At 44.0% G+C, this 12,478-nt stretch overlaps 1 protein-coding gene across 6 annotated transcripts in view; it reads right to left on the bottom strand.

The window, feature by feature from the left end:
- Positions 1-890: 890 nt before the first annotated feature.
- The window catches only part of zbtb46 (zinc finger and BTB domain containing 46), a 61,850-nt gene continuing 50,262 nt past the window's right edge, over positions 891-12,478 (bottom strand). For 4 of the 6 annotated variants that reach the window (XM_042409603.1, XM_042409604.1, XM_042409605.1 and 1 more), the window contains exons 5-7: positions 10,874-11,226; positions 9,369-9,411; positions 6,463-9,245 (exon numbers count right to left, since the gene is read on the bottom strand). In XM_042409603.1, coding sequence (XP_042265537.1) covers positions 8,446-9,245; positions 9,369-9,411; positions 10,874-11,226 — 1,196 coding nt within the window. In that variant the 3' untranslated portion in view covers positions 6,463-8,445. Of the gene's footprint in view, positions 5,475-5,572; positions 5,749-6,462; positions 9,246-9,368; positions 9,412-10,873; positions 11,227-12,478 lie in introns of those variants that run through there. The other 2 variants (XM_042409607.1, XM_042409606.1) reach the window with 2 other exon arrangements.

The raw sequence follows: 12,478 nt of genomic DNA, 5'->3' as shown, positions 1-12,478 counted from the left end.
TTTTTTTCCAAATATGTCAATGTATGTATGTCAGTTTTCATTTGTTTGTAAACCAGCAACAGCAGCAGCAGCAGCAGCAGCAAAGCCAATGGATCTCCTTCCAAATCAAATGTAAAGCATTGCAATGGCAGCTCCACTCAGTTCTCTGCTTCTTCTACTGTGCTCTTATTGTTCGTCCAGGCTTTTACCCTGTCTGTCTTATTTTGACGACCATTTCTTTTCTCTGGTTGAATTTTTACTGAGCCTGACACTGGCTGGTATGAAAACTGACTTTAGCTTCTTGTTTTGTTTTGTTTTTGGTTTCTCATTGATTGATTGATTGTCTGGTTGAGTTTGAGGTTGTTTTGCATGTCTAGCATCGCTCATCCCCCCCCGCCCCGCCCCCCTTATTCTTTCTTGTTAGGAGATACAACACTGAAGGGTTTTATGTGTTAGATTTCCCCCTTTCAGTAACTGATAACCCCAAGGCTGATGTAGTCTGTTTTCCTCACACACACACACACACACACAAACACACACACACATTTTGAGGGGAAAACGTGACGTCAGCCTTGGTGTCTTCACTGGAGGGCAAGATTTCTCCTGTGTGTGGGCTCGGCCTCTGGTCTTCATCAGCAGTCCCACGCACACGGAGGAAGCACTTTCTGAGGAGTGGTGCACTCAAGGAGTATTTGTGTGAATGTCAAGCCTATGAGTAGTGCTTGAAAAGATGGATGACCATGTATGATGCTGATAATGTGATCTATGTGATGTAATGTGACGGAAAGAAAATAAAACTGAATGGAAGAAGTCTGCTGTCAGATTCTTTATTTATCCTAAATATGTAGGTGGATGACAACATCTGTGGATGAATGAAACTGGATTCGTTCCCGTGTGTCTATTTTCTTTTACTTGTCTATTCTGCCCCCTTGTGGACAGCAGCTGGTTTGTCCCCCATCAAGCATTAAAAAAAACAAAGTGATAACAAAAAGCACAGCACACATTGGTCACTTCTTTACAGCAGCAATTTCAAAATTTATTGAGACTGATTGGCTTTTGCAAATAATAGTCAAGCTAATTCTTCCACTAAACATGAAGTTAGAAAGAGGCTTGGACGGCCGGTGGGCCAGCCCCAACATCAAAACAGGAGGCTCATGGTTGACTGTAAAAATGTTTTGTGATCAGTACTATCAACCGAAAAATATCTGCACAAGAGCACTTAATCTGCCCAAAACAAAACAGGTGTAAAAACAGGACAGGTTTTTTTGATTATTTAACACATTTTGTTACAAACACAGGTTTATGATAATCATCAATATAAAGTCAGTATCATATTGAACAATATTCCCAATGAAAATAAACAAACCTCAAGCTTCAAGTGCGACCTTTTACAAATTAAAGACCCTCTGAAACTTGAGAGAGAAAATAAATAATATATAATAGTAATATAAATTCATATATATGAAGGTATACACACATCACTCTTAATAGAAGAACAAAATCTAAAGTAAAAAGCGCCAATTTTGAAATATAGTATAATATAGATATACCCATATCTATGGCTTCATGATTTGCACGTGTGAATCAAGCTATACAGGCTAAATGAGGATTGCAATTTGTACACGTCTAAGAATACCCATATTCATCTGCAATAGAGCAAACAGTTCCAGTTTTGCATCGTGTGGAATGAGACAGTTGTGTGCAGATGCCGAAGACGTCGCTTTGGTTTGACAAAATGAACACAGGCATGCAGTTAAGACCACAGAATCAGGGCACAAAAGGTCATCAACACACGGTGGGAAGGAGAATCTAGTCGCCCATCATGATTTGTCTCTTTGAAGTTTCATCCTCTAAAACTTTTTTTATTTTTTTTTTATTTTTTTTATTTTGCACCTCTAATCTGATCAGTCACATCTCAGCAATCTCTATCCGTCGACACACAAATGTTCAGTCATCTCTTGGACACAAACACACGTCTCACAAGCACACAGGTGAAATGTCATTGAGGCACATATTGAGGGGTTGATGGCAGACGTTTTCCTGAAGTACAACCCAGTATGAGGAAGAAGACATACAGTACAGGTCGTGAGAAGAGCGCGGGGGCCCGGAGGGGAGGGAAGGGGATGGGGTAGGGGAAGGGGGAGGGGGGGAGTCACGCACACATCCAGACGTCTCTCAGTGGCCACAACAGCACCACAGGACAGAGATTTGTCACTGATCATGGGCTCCTTCCACACCCACCATTAACATTCATAAAAATCCAACCCCATTGTCTTTTTTTTTTTCTTTTTTTTTTTTTAAAACCACCCCAAAAAATCACAACTATTTGATAAATGGGTCAAACAAACAAAAACAATAAATAATACAAAAAAAATAAAATAAAGATAGTTGCCAGGCATGAAGAAAGCATCACAAATCATACTGAGAGTTTCTCAGTGGGGGTTCATGAGAAGTGCAGTCCATGGCACCTATAGCAGAGAGGCCTGATGTGTGCAACCGGCACTGGCAACGAAATGTTTCCCAGAGTTACTGCTGCAGTGCTCACTTTCCCTTTATGTGAATGAACTAGAGTCAAGCCAGTAAAACACTGGCAGGTAGAAACGCAGCATGTAGACTCAACACTCCTCTCTGCTATCTCAGTGGGAACAGCGTTTTGTCTACGGGCTGCTTTTCTACTTGATTGTGTGTCATGCGAGGCGTGAGACAGTAGGAACTATAAAAGAAAGAAAGAAAAAAAAAAAAAACAGCTCGGTTTTAAGATGCAGTCTTCAAAAGCTAGCCGGTCCTTTCAGGCAGCCCTTCATATTCACAATAATACCATAACATGTGCACTTTTTTTTTTCAAACTGTGACAAATAGTGACAAAAATAAAAACAACCCAACAACAAAACTGTTAACCACAACAATAAATCCAAAAGCACCTGCACACACGGACTGTGGAACAAAAGCACTTCATGTATACAAGGTACTAGATTGTTTTTGGTTCGATATTAATCAATTAGTGTCCATTAGTGATGCAAAAGCGTGTGCTGAATATATGTTGCAATCAATATCTAACAGAGAAGTTTTGACAGTGAATTTGTTTTCCCCCTTGGTAAAAAAAAAAAAAAAGCAAATACGACAGAAAAAGCGTAAACTGGCACAATAAAAGGTTGATAAAAGCCCCATGGCTTGCTGTCCACAACAAGGCAAAGTATAAAAGCTTTTTTTTTCTTATACAATATATAAAATATCAAAAAAGAACACACAATAAAGCTTAGCATCCAGCACTTAATAATAATTAATAATAGTAACATCAACAACAGTAATCATAGTTCTGATAATCATAACAATAAGACATGTCATCTGCCTCACTTGAATTGTCAATAACTTTGCCAAAAACATGGAAATAATCTTAAGAAATCAATATAGACTTTTTTTTTGGACACTGGACACTCAAACATTCTTGCATACAAACACCCATCCTGTCCCACCCAGCACACAGAGAGAGAGAGAGAGAGAGAGAGAGAGAGAGAGAGGAGGGAATGACTTCTTAAAAATTAGGAATCCACAAACAGTTTTTTTCAATAAATAGCTGTTAAACAAAACAAATTAATATTACACTCTCTACGAATATCAAACTCTGAATTTCAAGCACAAATTTTGATCCTCTTCTTTTTAACCTTACAAAGCCGGAGAAAATATCACCAAAAAAAGAAAGATAAACCATGGAAAAAAGTCTGCATATTCTGTATTCAGAAGTTGGAATTACATGACTGACCCAGAAAAAAAACAACACAAAAAAAAAAAACACAGAAAGAAAAACTATTTTCAAACAAAGGCAGCTCCTCCTTAACGTGCGAGAGACTTGGCTCTCAGGTCCTATCATCACAACCTCCATCCAGTGTGAGAGAAACTGAACCAGAGACAGCCAGAGAGACAGAAAGACTTGATAGTCATGTGGATCCATTGTGTGCTTGTGTTGATTTTCCAAACAGGGAAGCAGAAACTGATGGCCACGTTTGTATTTCAGAGTAGGAAGAGGTTCAAAACTCTTGCATACGCTGTCAAAGTCTCTCTCTGTGTGTCTCTCTCTCTGTCTCACGCACACTTCACTCCCCTTTTAAATCCCAAAAAATCGTATGTACATTTGTCAAATCTCCAGTATTTGTTGGAATGGAATCGATAGAAACCGTGTGGTAAACTTAAGTGAAGAAAAGATTAAGGACCCCACTGAAAGGCATAGGCTATATAAACAGCAATCTGCACAAAGATTCAGTGATTTCTATCTCGTGATAACAGTCAAGAGGACATAAAGTATATCCTTAAAGGTAGGTGCGGTCACCGAGTTGTTTAGGTAAGTAAAGATCAGATCAAAAATGTAAACCACGGGTTCAGGGCTTTGATAGGAGTCAGTTGTCATTAAAGTGCAAGTCTGTGGCAGTAGGACTCTGCATCAACAGTGTGCCATCGGGCTGCCCCGCTCCTCTGACACACGTAGCTTTGCAATAGATTTAGACTGTCCCTTCACTCATAGAGAGACACTTTCCCCAGAAACATCACAGCCAAGGTGGGACCAAGACACTTCCCTCCTGGCCGTCTCCCTACACTGTCTGTGATCCTTGGTTTCCGTGGTGATTGTGATGGCAAACATACAAAGTTGCAGTCTTGTGTTGGCCATGTCCTTGGCAGCGTCCTCGTTGATTCCTGTTGTGACAGAGTATAAAAACTACTGGACTCTGGCCTGAACCCTCAAGAAAAAGAAACACAAAAACACTGCATCAGAAGTAAAGGAGGTAAGCAGAAAAAGCCTTTCACTCGAGCCATCTCTTGACCGCTCTTCTTCTACTATAGCAGTCAAGGTTGAGAAGTGTGTGTGTGTGTGTGTGTGTGTGAGCGTGTTACTCGTAATGGTTTTGGATCATTGTCGCGCATCGCCCTACAGCATTTCCATCCAAAGGAAGGCCTGCCCACGGTGGGACGAATGGGTAAAGAGAGCAGAGGATTCTGCCCGAGAGATCGTAAGAGATCTTCAGAGATTGGTTGACGAGCCACTAACAGGAGCGTGACAGATTCTAGGAGATCCAGGCAAAGTCCTTCTCACTCCCGTTCTGCTGCTCCCCCTCCTGTGCCGAGGAGTCGCTCTCCTCCTTCTCATTGTCCAGTGCTCTGTGTGCCTCAGTGGTTATCCCTGAGTCCTTCCACTTCCCTCCTTCTTCCTCCCCTTCCCCCATCATCTCACCATCCCCTTCGACCATCATCTCCTCCTCCCCTTCTCCATCCCCATCACACTCCGCCTGGTCATCATGGAAACGGTCTCCAGGATACAGCTCCTCCTCTGGAGAGATGTCTCCTCCCACTTCCCCGTTGTGGTCCAGCAGCGCGGCCATGCCCCGACCAGAGCAGTCGGCGCAGACGCCATGGCGACGGGAGCCGTGTTTGATTCCCACACTGGCTGCTGACATGAAGACTCGGCTGCACACTTTACACACATACTTTTTATCTTTGCTGTGGACCTGTTGGACGGAAACACATCATTTCAAAATTTTTATTTGCTTATTTGTTTAAGGTGTGATTTACTGCCCCCTACTGGTGATCGTGTAACTGCACTCACCAGTGTGTGCCTCTTCATGTGCTCCCTTCTGGTGAACTTCTTGCCACAGATTTCACAGGGGTAGGGCCTCTCGCCGGTGTGGGAGCGCATGTGCCTCTTTAGGATGCACTGGTGCATAGCAGAGAAACTGCAGTAGGGGCACTTGAACTTTTTACGGATCACCGTGAAGTCATTCACTGTAGGGACAGAAGGAGGGAGGGAAGAGAGAAAAAAAAAGATTAGTGTTGAATGAAGCTCTTTTAAATAAACCGAGACGTCACTTTTCAGTTATTACATTTAATTAGCGGTATGGTCTAGAAATGTACCATCAATTCCCATGGCCACCCCAATCCCAGTCAAAGCTACAGTTGCCCTGGCAACAGCTCTTCCTCCATACTAAAGCAATAAAGGCAAAGAGATACTATAAACACAGGCTCAACAGTCACTCTGCCTTAGTTGCTCTAGAAGGTCTCTGCTATGGACGGCAGAAAACACAGACAGAAAGACAAACACAGACTATGACAAGAAGGCTGAAGGATGGGAAATAAAGTCACACACACTCAAAGGAAGGGTTCAGCAAAATAAAAAATGAAGAAAAAAAATGTCAATACCATGTCCCAATCTTGTATAGAGGTCTGATAAGCCAATTATCTCAAGGTCTAGACTTATATGATAGTTATGCCAGGTGAAGGGCATTCAAGTAAACAGATTGTTTGTATTGTGTGTGGTGTGTGTATGTGTGCATTTCTACCCAATGAGAAACTTTACCGTTAAGGCATTCAGTATGTGAACATGAAAGATCAGGACTGGATTTTTGAGCACACAAGCACAATACACACTGTACACAAAGGAAGGGTCAGACACACATTTAAGGGGTTATAAGCTTTAAGTGATGATATAATTACCTCCATTTGCAAAACGACTTCTGCTCTAATTAAACACTCGACAGCAAAAGAAAAAAAACAGAAATAAAAACATGCAGGTACACATAAACTGCACGACAGATACAAATATTTTAGACAACAAGTTGAAATGCAAAGACATAGGAAGGAATATTGTGTGAATAATATGTGCACGACACGAATAAAAGAGGAAAAAGGCAAAGAAGTTTTCACATTTTCCATCACAGTTTAATTACAGCATCAAAAAACTACAAGCAGAATTGCATCCTGTTTAGAAAAGTACATCTCTTTGTGCAGTAATTGTGGCTTTTGCAGTGAGAAAATTCATAATCTAAAGCTAAATATTTTACAGATACACATGTTCAAACTCACAAAAACACCACATGACAGCCACACAGTCAGTGTTTGCCATTTCTCCTCAATGGCTGGATTTTTTGCAGAGTTCCTGATTAGTTCCTGTCTTCTCTGAGCCTGCCAGTCTGTTTCAGCGGCTGGCTAGAACAGCGTGTGCTACCTGAGAAATGGGATTTTGTATTAGACAGGATTTGACATTTGGGAGAGCCCTGTCTATATACAACAGCAAGGGGTTAGATTCCCAATAGACACCAGTTCTGCTTTTAGCGCACATAAAAATTACAGTTCTGTGTGCTGGAGTGACCGTGAAATATTAGAGGGAAACACGGTCTTCCCTTTGGGTATGGTATTCACATTATGGGTATACACAATAAGAGCAGAGAGCTCAAACAAGAAAATATCCTGTTTTATCCTGCATCCTGCACTTGTCTCCCTTGATCCCCTCTTTTCTACCCCGCACTCATGACCACGCCATTATCTTTGTCTGCAGCAGTGACATCACTAAGCTCATCTGGTTTAAAGGGCATCTGCCCTTCGGTCTGCACTTCCTCTTTAGATGAGGGGTCAGGGGTTAAGAAGGGCCGGAGCCGTGAAGGACCAATTACTGTCCAGCTCCTGCCGCACTCAGCGACTAGAAGATCTGGAACAGAGGAGATGGACAGAGGGAGAGAGAGAGAGAGAGAGAGAAAATGACACCACCCAACCCCCATCTGAGCTGCTACTGGTCTATTGTTTTAGCTTGCTTTGTCTGGTTCGGCACAGCCCCTCCATCTGCACTGATCTGACAGCAGTGACTGAAGGTAATCATGTCATACTGATGGCTGAGGACAAGCTGCTACATGTCCAGTAGAGGAGGATCTGTGGTCAAAATACTTTGTTTTTCTTTTCTTTTTGAGTTACAGTTTAAAGATTTTATTTATTTATGCTCTTATTAAGTGAAGTTATTTTGTGCCAATTTTTAATTTACATAATTTGATTTGGGTCTGTATTCTGCTCTCGTGATGCGATGCTTTAAAGTTCCTGCAGGTGGTGTGGTTGTGTGGGCTGTGAGCTACAGTACAGCCTGGCAGATCTAAACTGTGTCTGAGTGTCTTTGTGCCCGTAATGCAGGGGTGGACACAAAGATAAAGATCTCTCTGCCTAAAAAAGGAGTGAAGAGTTTAGTCAGACTGGTGACTGGCGACGGAGAGCCAGACAAGTGGTTTAGTTCACAGAGACGGAAAGACACCCCCCTGTCTTTCCATTCACCTGTTCATGGGTCTAGTCATTGCTCACTTAAAACTATTGACAAACCTAAAGACAAACAAAAAAAAAAATCAAAACATTTCTACATAATTTCAGTCATACGTTTTTAGAACAGATCAGCTTTGCATAGCCATTGTGCATTTTTGACACATATGTTTTCAATCCATGTTAAACCAGCCTTAAAAAAATAATAATGACATTAAATTTCACAAATTGTAAAAAATTAAGTGTTACCTATGTAGGTATATATCATATTAATAGTCATTTAATTTGAAAAGAAATTCTTCCCTTCTCAGTGCAATGACACTACAGCGCATATTTGGCATGCATGTACAACACATGTGAGGATACGCTGCTAATTGATGGGTATGAATGTGTGCACATAAGCCAGTCTCAGTTTTCCACATTGATACTACGATTATGATTTTCAACTTTCATCTCTTGAGAGAGCCTCCACAGCGGATCTGTGACCCCACCCTGAGACATTTCCATCCCAGTGCTGCCTCCCAGCACAGCTCCTGGCACTGACCCCACCTGGCAGCACACTTTAACATGTGTCGCCAGGTTTTTCTGGGTGCTAAAAGCCTTGGCACAGGCAGGGCAGGTATACCCTCTCTCTTTGGAGTGCACAGAGGACAGGTGCCTGTGCAGGTCTGTGCGGTCTCTGAAGTGTTTCAGACAGCACACACACTGCATCAGCTTCTTCTTGAAGTGGATAGTCTTCTCATGTCGGTCTGCGTTGGATTTGAGGGTGAAGCTGGCTGGGCACTGCGAGCAGAAGTAGCGCGCCGGCGTGGGCTCGGCCACTGCAGGGCGATAGAGAGACTGGTGGAAGTGGAGAGGCTGGGGTTGTGGCTGGTGACGGGGCTGGTTATGATGGTGGTGCGGGCCCTGCATGCTTGGCCAGTCCAGAGACAAGGCCATCAGAGACAGGGTGTGGTGGTATTCATGTTCCCTGAGATGCTCCAGGCTGCTGAACAGCCGTTTGCACAGGGAGCAGGCAAACCCCTGTGAGGGCAAGGCACCGGGCTCTGGCATGACTCTTTCCCCTGATCCAGCTTCTTCGCCCAGCACCATCAGCCCTTCAGTCCCTCTGCCAGCCGTGAACATTGACGCAGACACAGTCAAACCACCAGCACAGCTCCCTTCGGCCATCTGATCCCTCTCGACAGGAGACTGGTCACCTTCCAACGCTGAGAGAGCGAGAAAGAGAGTGAGAGTGAAAGTGAGAGAAAAAGATATGGTACAAAAGGAACCAACTCATTCTTAATTGATCTAGACATGACATATTTCAACTTCTAAGCCCTGAGCCATACCTGTGTTGTATCCTTTCATGTCTTCTTTGTCTTTTACACCATCCTGTAAGCACAAAACATCCCGTTATGTCACATGCACACATTTATACAGTCTGTATGGAATGTTGTCTGGGCATGCAGCAGGCAGACAGGTGAGACAAGCTGTGAAGATAGTTTTTTTCACACATGTGAGAAACAACCAAAGAAATAAAGATGTGAAAAAGTGAAAAAAAGGAAGAGTGAAGAGAGGTCATAATGATTCAAAGACACAGGTTTGAGATTGGCAAGCAAACACAGGAAAACGTCTTGTAAACAGCTGACAGTTCTGGACGCTAGAGCTGTCCTATGAGACACAGAATGAGCGGTTAAGTTGATATACAGTAATAATATTATCTGTGCTCAACCGCACCTACCCTGTATCCCCTGAGGTGTTTGCAAGGTGCATCAAACACCTGTCCCTACTTTTTCCTCTCTTCTACATCCCATCTAAACTGTATCTCTCCTCCATCTACTCCACGCTCCTGCCATTCCTTCACCCCCACCCATTTCCTCAGCCCCAACACTCCTCCTCCTCCTCCTCCTCCTCCTCCTCCTCCTCCTCGTCTCTAAGAACAGAACACCATGCACTGGGCAAACAGATGGCTTGTCCGTAGAGATAGGGAGTCTTGTTGGGAGGCAGGTCCGCTGAAATCAAATGCTGCTCCTAAATGCTCACCCGCACACACAGCGTACACGCAGACTGACACAAAACTCACATTCACACATGCTCAGACTGCCATGCTCACACGCACGCCCACTCTCACACACATATACACACACACATACAAACACACACACACCGAAGAGAACAAACAATTTCCTGGGCTGCGAGAGCAAACCTCTCATTGTCTACTAGTATTGATTCTACTCATTCTCATCTCACTACCTTGCCCGTTATCTGCCATCTCTAAGCGCACGCTGCCATTGTGACCACACGTGTCATCTCTAATGCTACGTCTATAAACTACATTACCGCGAATGCTTAGAAGTGACTCTTGGCTCGAAGGTGAATTCGGGTCTAGCTATATTAAAAGGATTATATGAAAAAAGAGAATCGAGAGTGAAGAATTGGAGATCTGGAAAGGAAGAGAAAGCAAACAGAAAAGAATGGCAAACAAAAGAAAACAGACAGCGTTTCTTCTCCAGTGTAGCAGGAAATATGCCAGATTCCACACAGAGAGTGAGATACTGAGAGGAGTTGAGAGATGATGTGCTTGTGTGTGGAAAAGACTCTCTACTGTTGAACAATAACCCCATTAGCCCCCACTTCTCCTCATAGAGACTCCACCCCCCATTACACCAATGGTCACTTTCTACTCTCTGTCACCTCTCAACCCCCTCAGTGAGTTTGCAGAAACAGGGTGAAGCGGCCCCCTGGATACTCGTCTCCACTCAGCCTTACATGGATCAAACTTTTATCTGACTGGAGGAGCGGTACCCAGAGAACAGCCTCCGCCCTGGAGCTGAGCCAGGCTCTGTGTGCTTACCTCAGGCAAGGTGGAGGGCTCCGGGCCCTCAGGAGCCTCTTCCACTTCCATGTCCAACCCTTCTGAGCGCAGCGGGGGTGCCCCAGCCCGCAGACCGGGGGCCTCCAGGGGCCGAGGCTCAGTGGGGTTCAGTGGAGTGGGTGGAGTGGGTGGACAGTATGCTGATGTTGATGATGATGATGATGATGATGATGGCGGTAGCGGCGGTGGTGATGGTGGAAGATGAGGAGGAAGAAGAGGAAGAGGAGGAGGAGGAGGAGGAGGAGGAGAGGAGCCAGCCCCCTGTTTGTTATGAATAGTGGCCCCCGTGGCCCCTGGCCGGAGCGTGCTGCAGTAGTTGTTGGAGCGGAGCCCTGAGGAGCACAGGAAACGAGTCTCACCCACCCACTCACGTACAACTGCAACTCTGCTAGCAGCTGGCCACCAGAACACAACGGGAGAGAGTGGGCAGGGGGGCACACAGAGGCTGCCAGTGCTACACTATCAAACACTATGGAGAGGGGGAGGAAGAAAAACTCTGAAGTTTCACTTTCCACCAGCCGAGGGGAAGGGGTTAGGGCTTCTCTTCTCTCTTTCTTTCTCTCTCTCTCTCTCTCTCTTTCTTTCGCTCCTCTGCTCTCCTTCTCCTTCCACCCACATGCGTGCGCAGAGGATGGCAACGTGTGTGTGTTTTGTGAGAGTGTGCATGTGCTGTGTGAGCAAGTAAAATGCATATAAGGAGAGGGCTTGAGGATCCTCTGTAGCGTGGAGGGAGATTGTTTTGGAGAGGAGCCATCTTGCAGCTCGAGTGAAGACTTTCTGTACACGCAGGGTAAAGGACGACTATATCGACCATGTAAGATGTTTACCAGCAACAAGTTAAGGCACACCGTAAAAAGAATTTCAAATTTCTTTCAGAGCCTTTAGCTCTTCATAGTTATTCACACAGAAGCTTTTTCTGCTACATTAATATTACCATTACACTGAGTGTGCATCTCTTATTTCTCATACTGCATATTAATCCAAGTATAATGTGTTTTGGGTTATTCTGTGTGTGTGCGTATACGAGTATGTGCGAGTGTAGGCAGTGTTTTAGGGAATGTCTCCAGAGTTATGCAGTGGGTTAGCCATTCATTGCCCTCCTCTGCACAACGGACAGAATCACACAACCATGAGGCTCGACCATGGACGGATTCCTGGAATGTTAAACTACCGCGCTCGACACTCCCCACTCCCACTTACTGAGAACACACACAAATGTTCAACTCCCTATCTCCTCCTCACCTCCGGCAGTGACAGGAGGAGCAACGTTAAGAGCGAGGAAGTAATAAAGAGATGAGCTACAGGTGAGACGGAGCAGCTCATTAACAAATGTTAAACAGTGAAACAGTCTTTGTTCAAGCCTACGGTAACTTTTGCAATCTTGTGTCACTGAGTTTAATATTGCAGTCGTGTCTGGCAAACTGTAAAGAATGCAAATATTAGCAGGCTGACTCATTGCAAGCGACAAGATGAAAAAAAGTAAAGAAGAAAAGACATCAATGAAGAGTAACTGAATGATGTTAGAGGAACAACAATACAACCTGCATTCTCTACCTGCCATAAGAATGTAGTCAAGACCTATTA

The sequence above is a fragment of the Thunnus maccoyii genome, chromosome 4 (genome assembly GCF_910596095.1).
Source record: "Thunnus maccoyii chromosome 4, fThuMac1.1, whole genome shotgun sequence".
NCBI classification, from domain to species: Eukaryota; Metazoa; Chordata; class Actinopteri; order Scombriformes; family Scombridae; genus Thunnus; species Thunnus maccoyii.
Note: the sequence above shows the minus strand (reverse complement) of the source record. Positions and strands in the feature narration are given on the sequence as shown.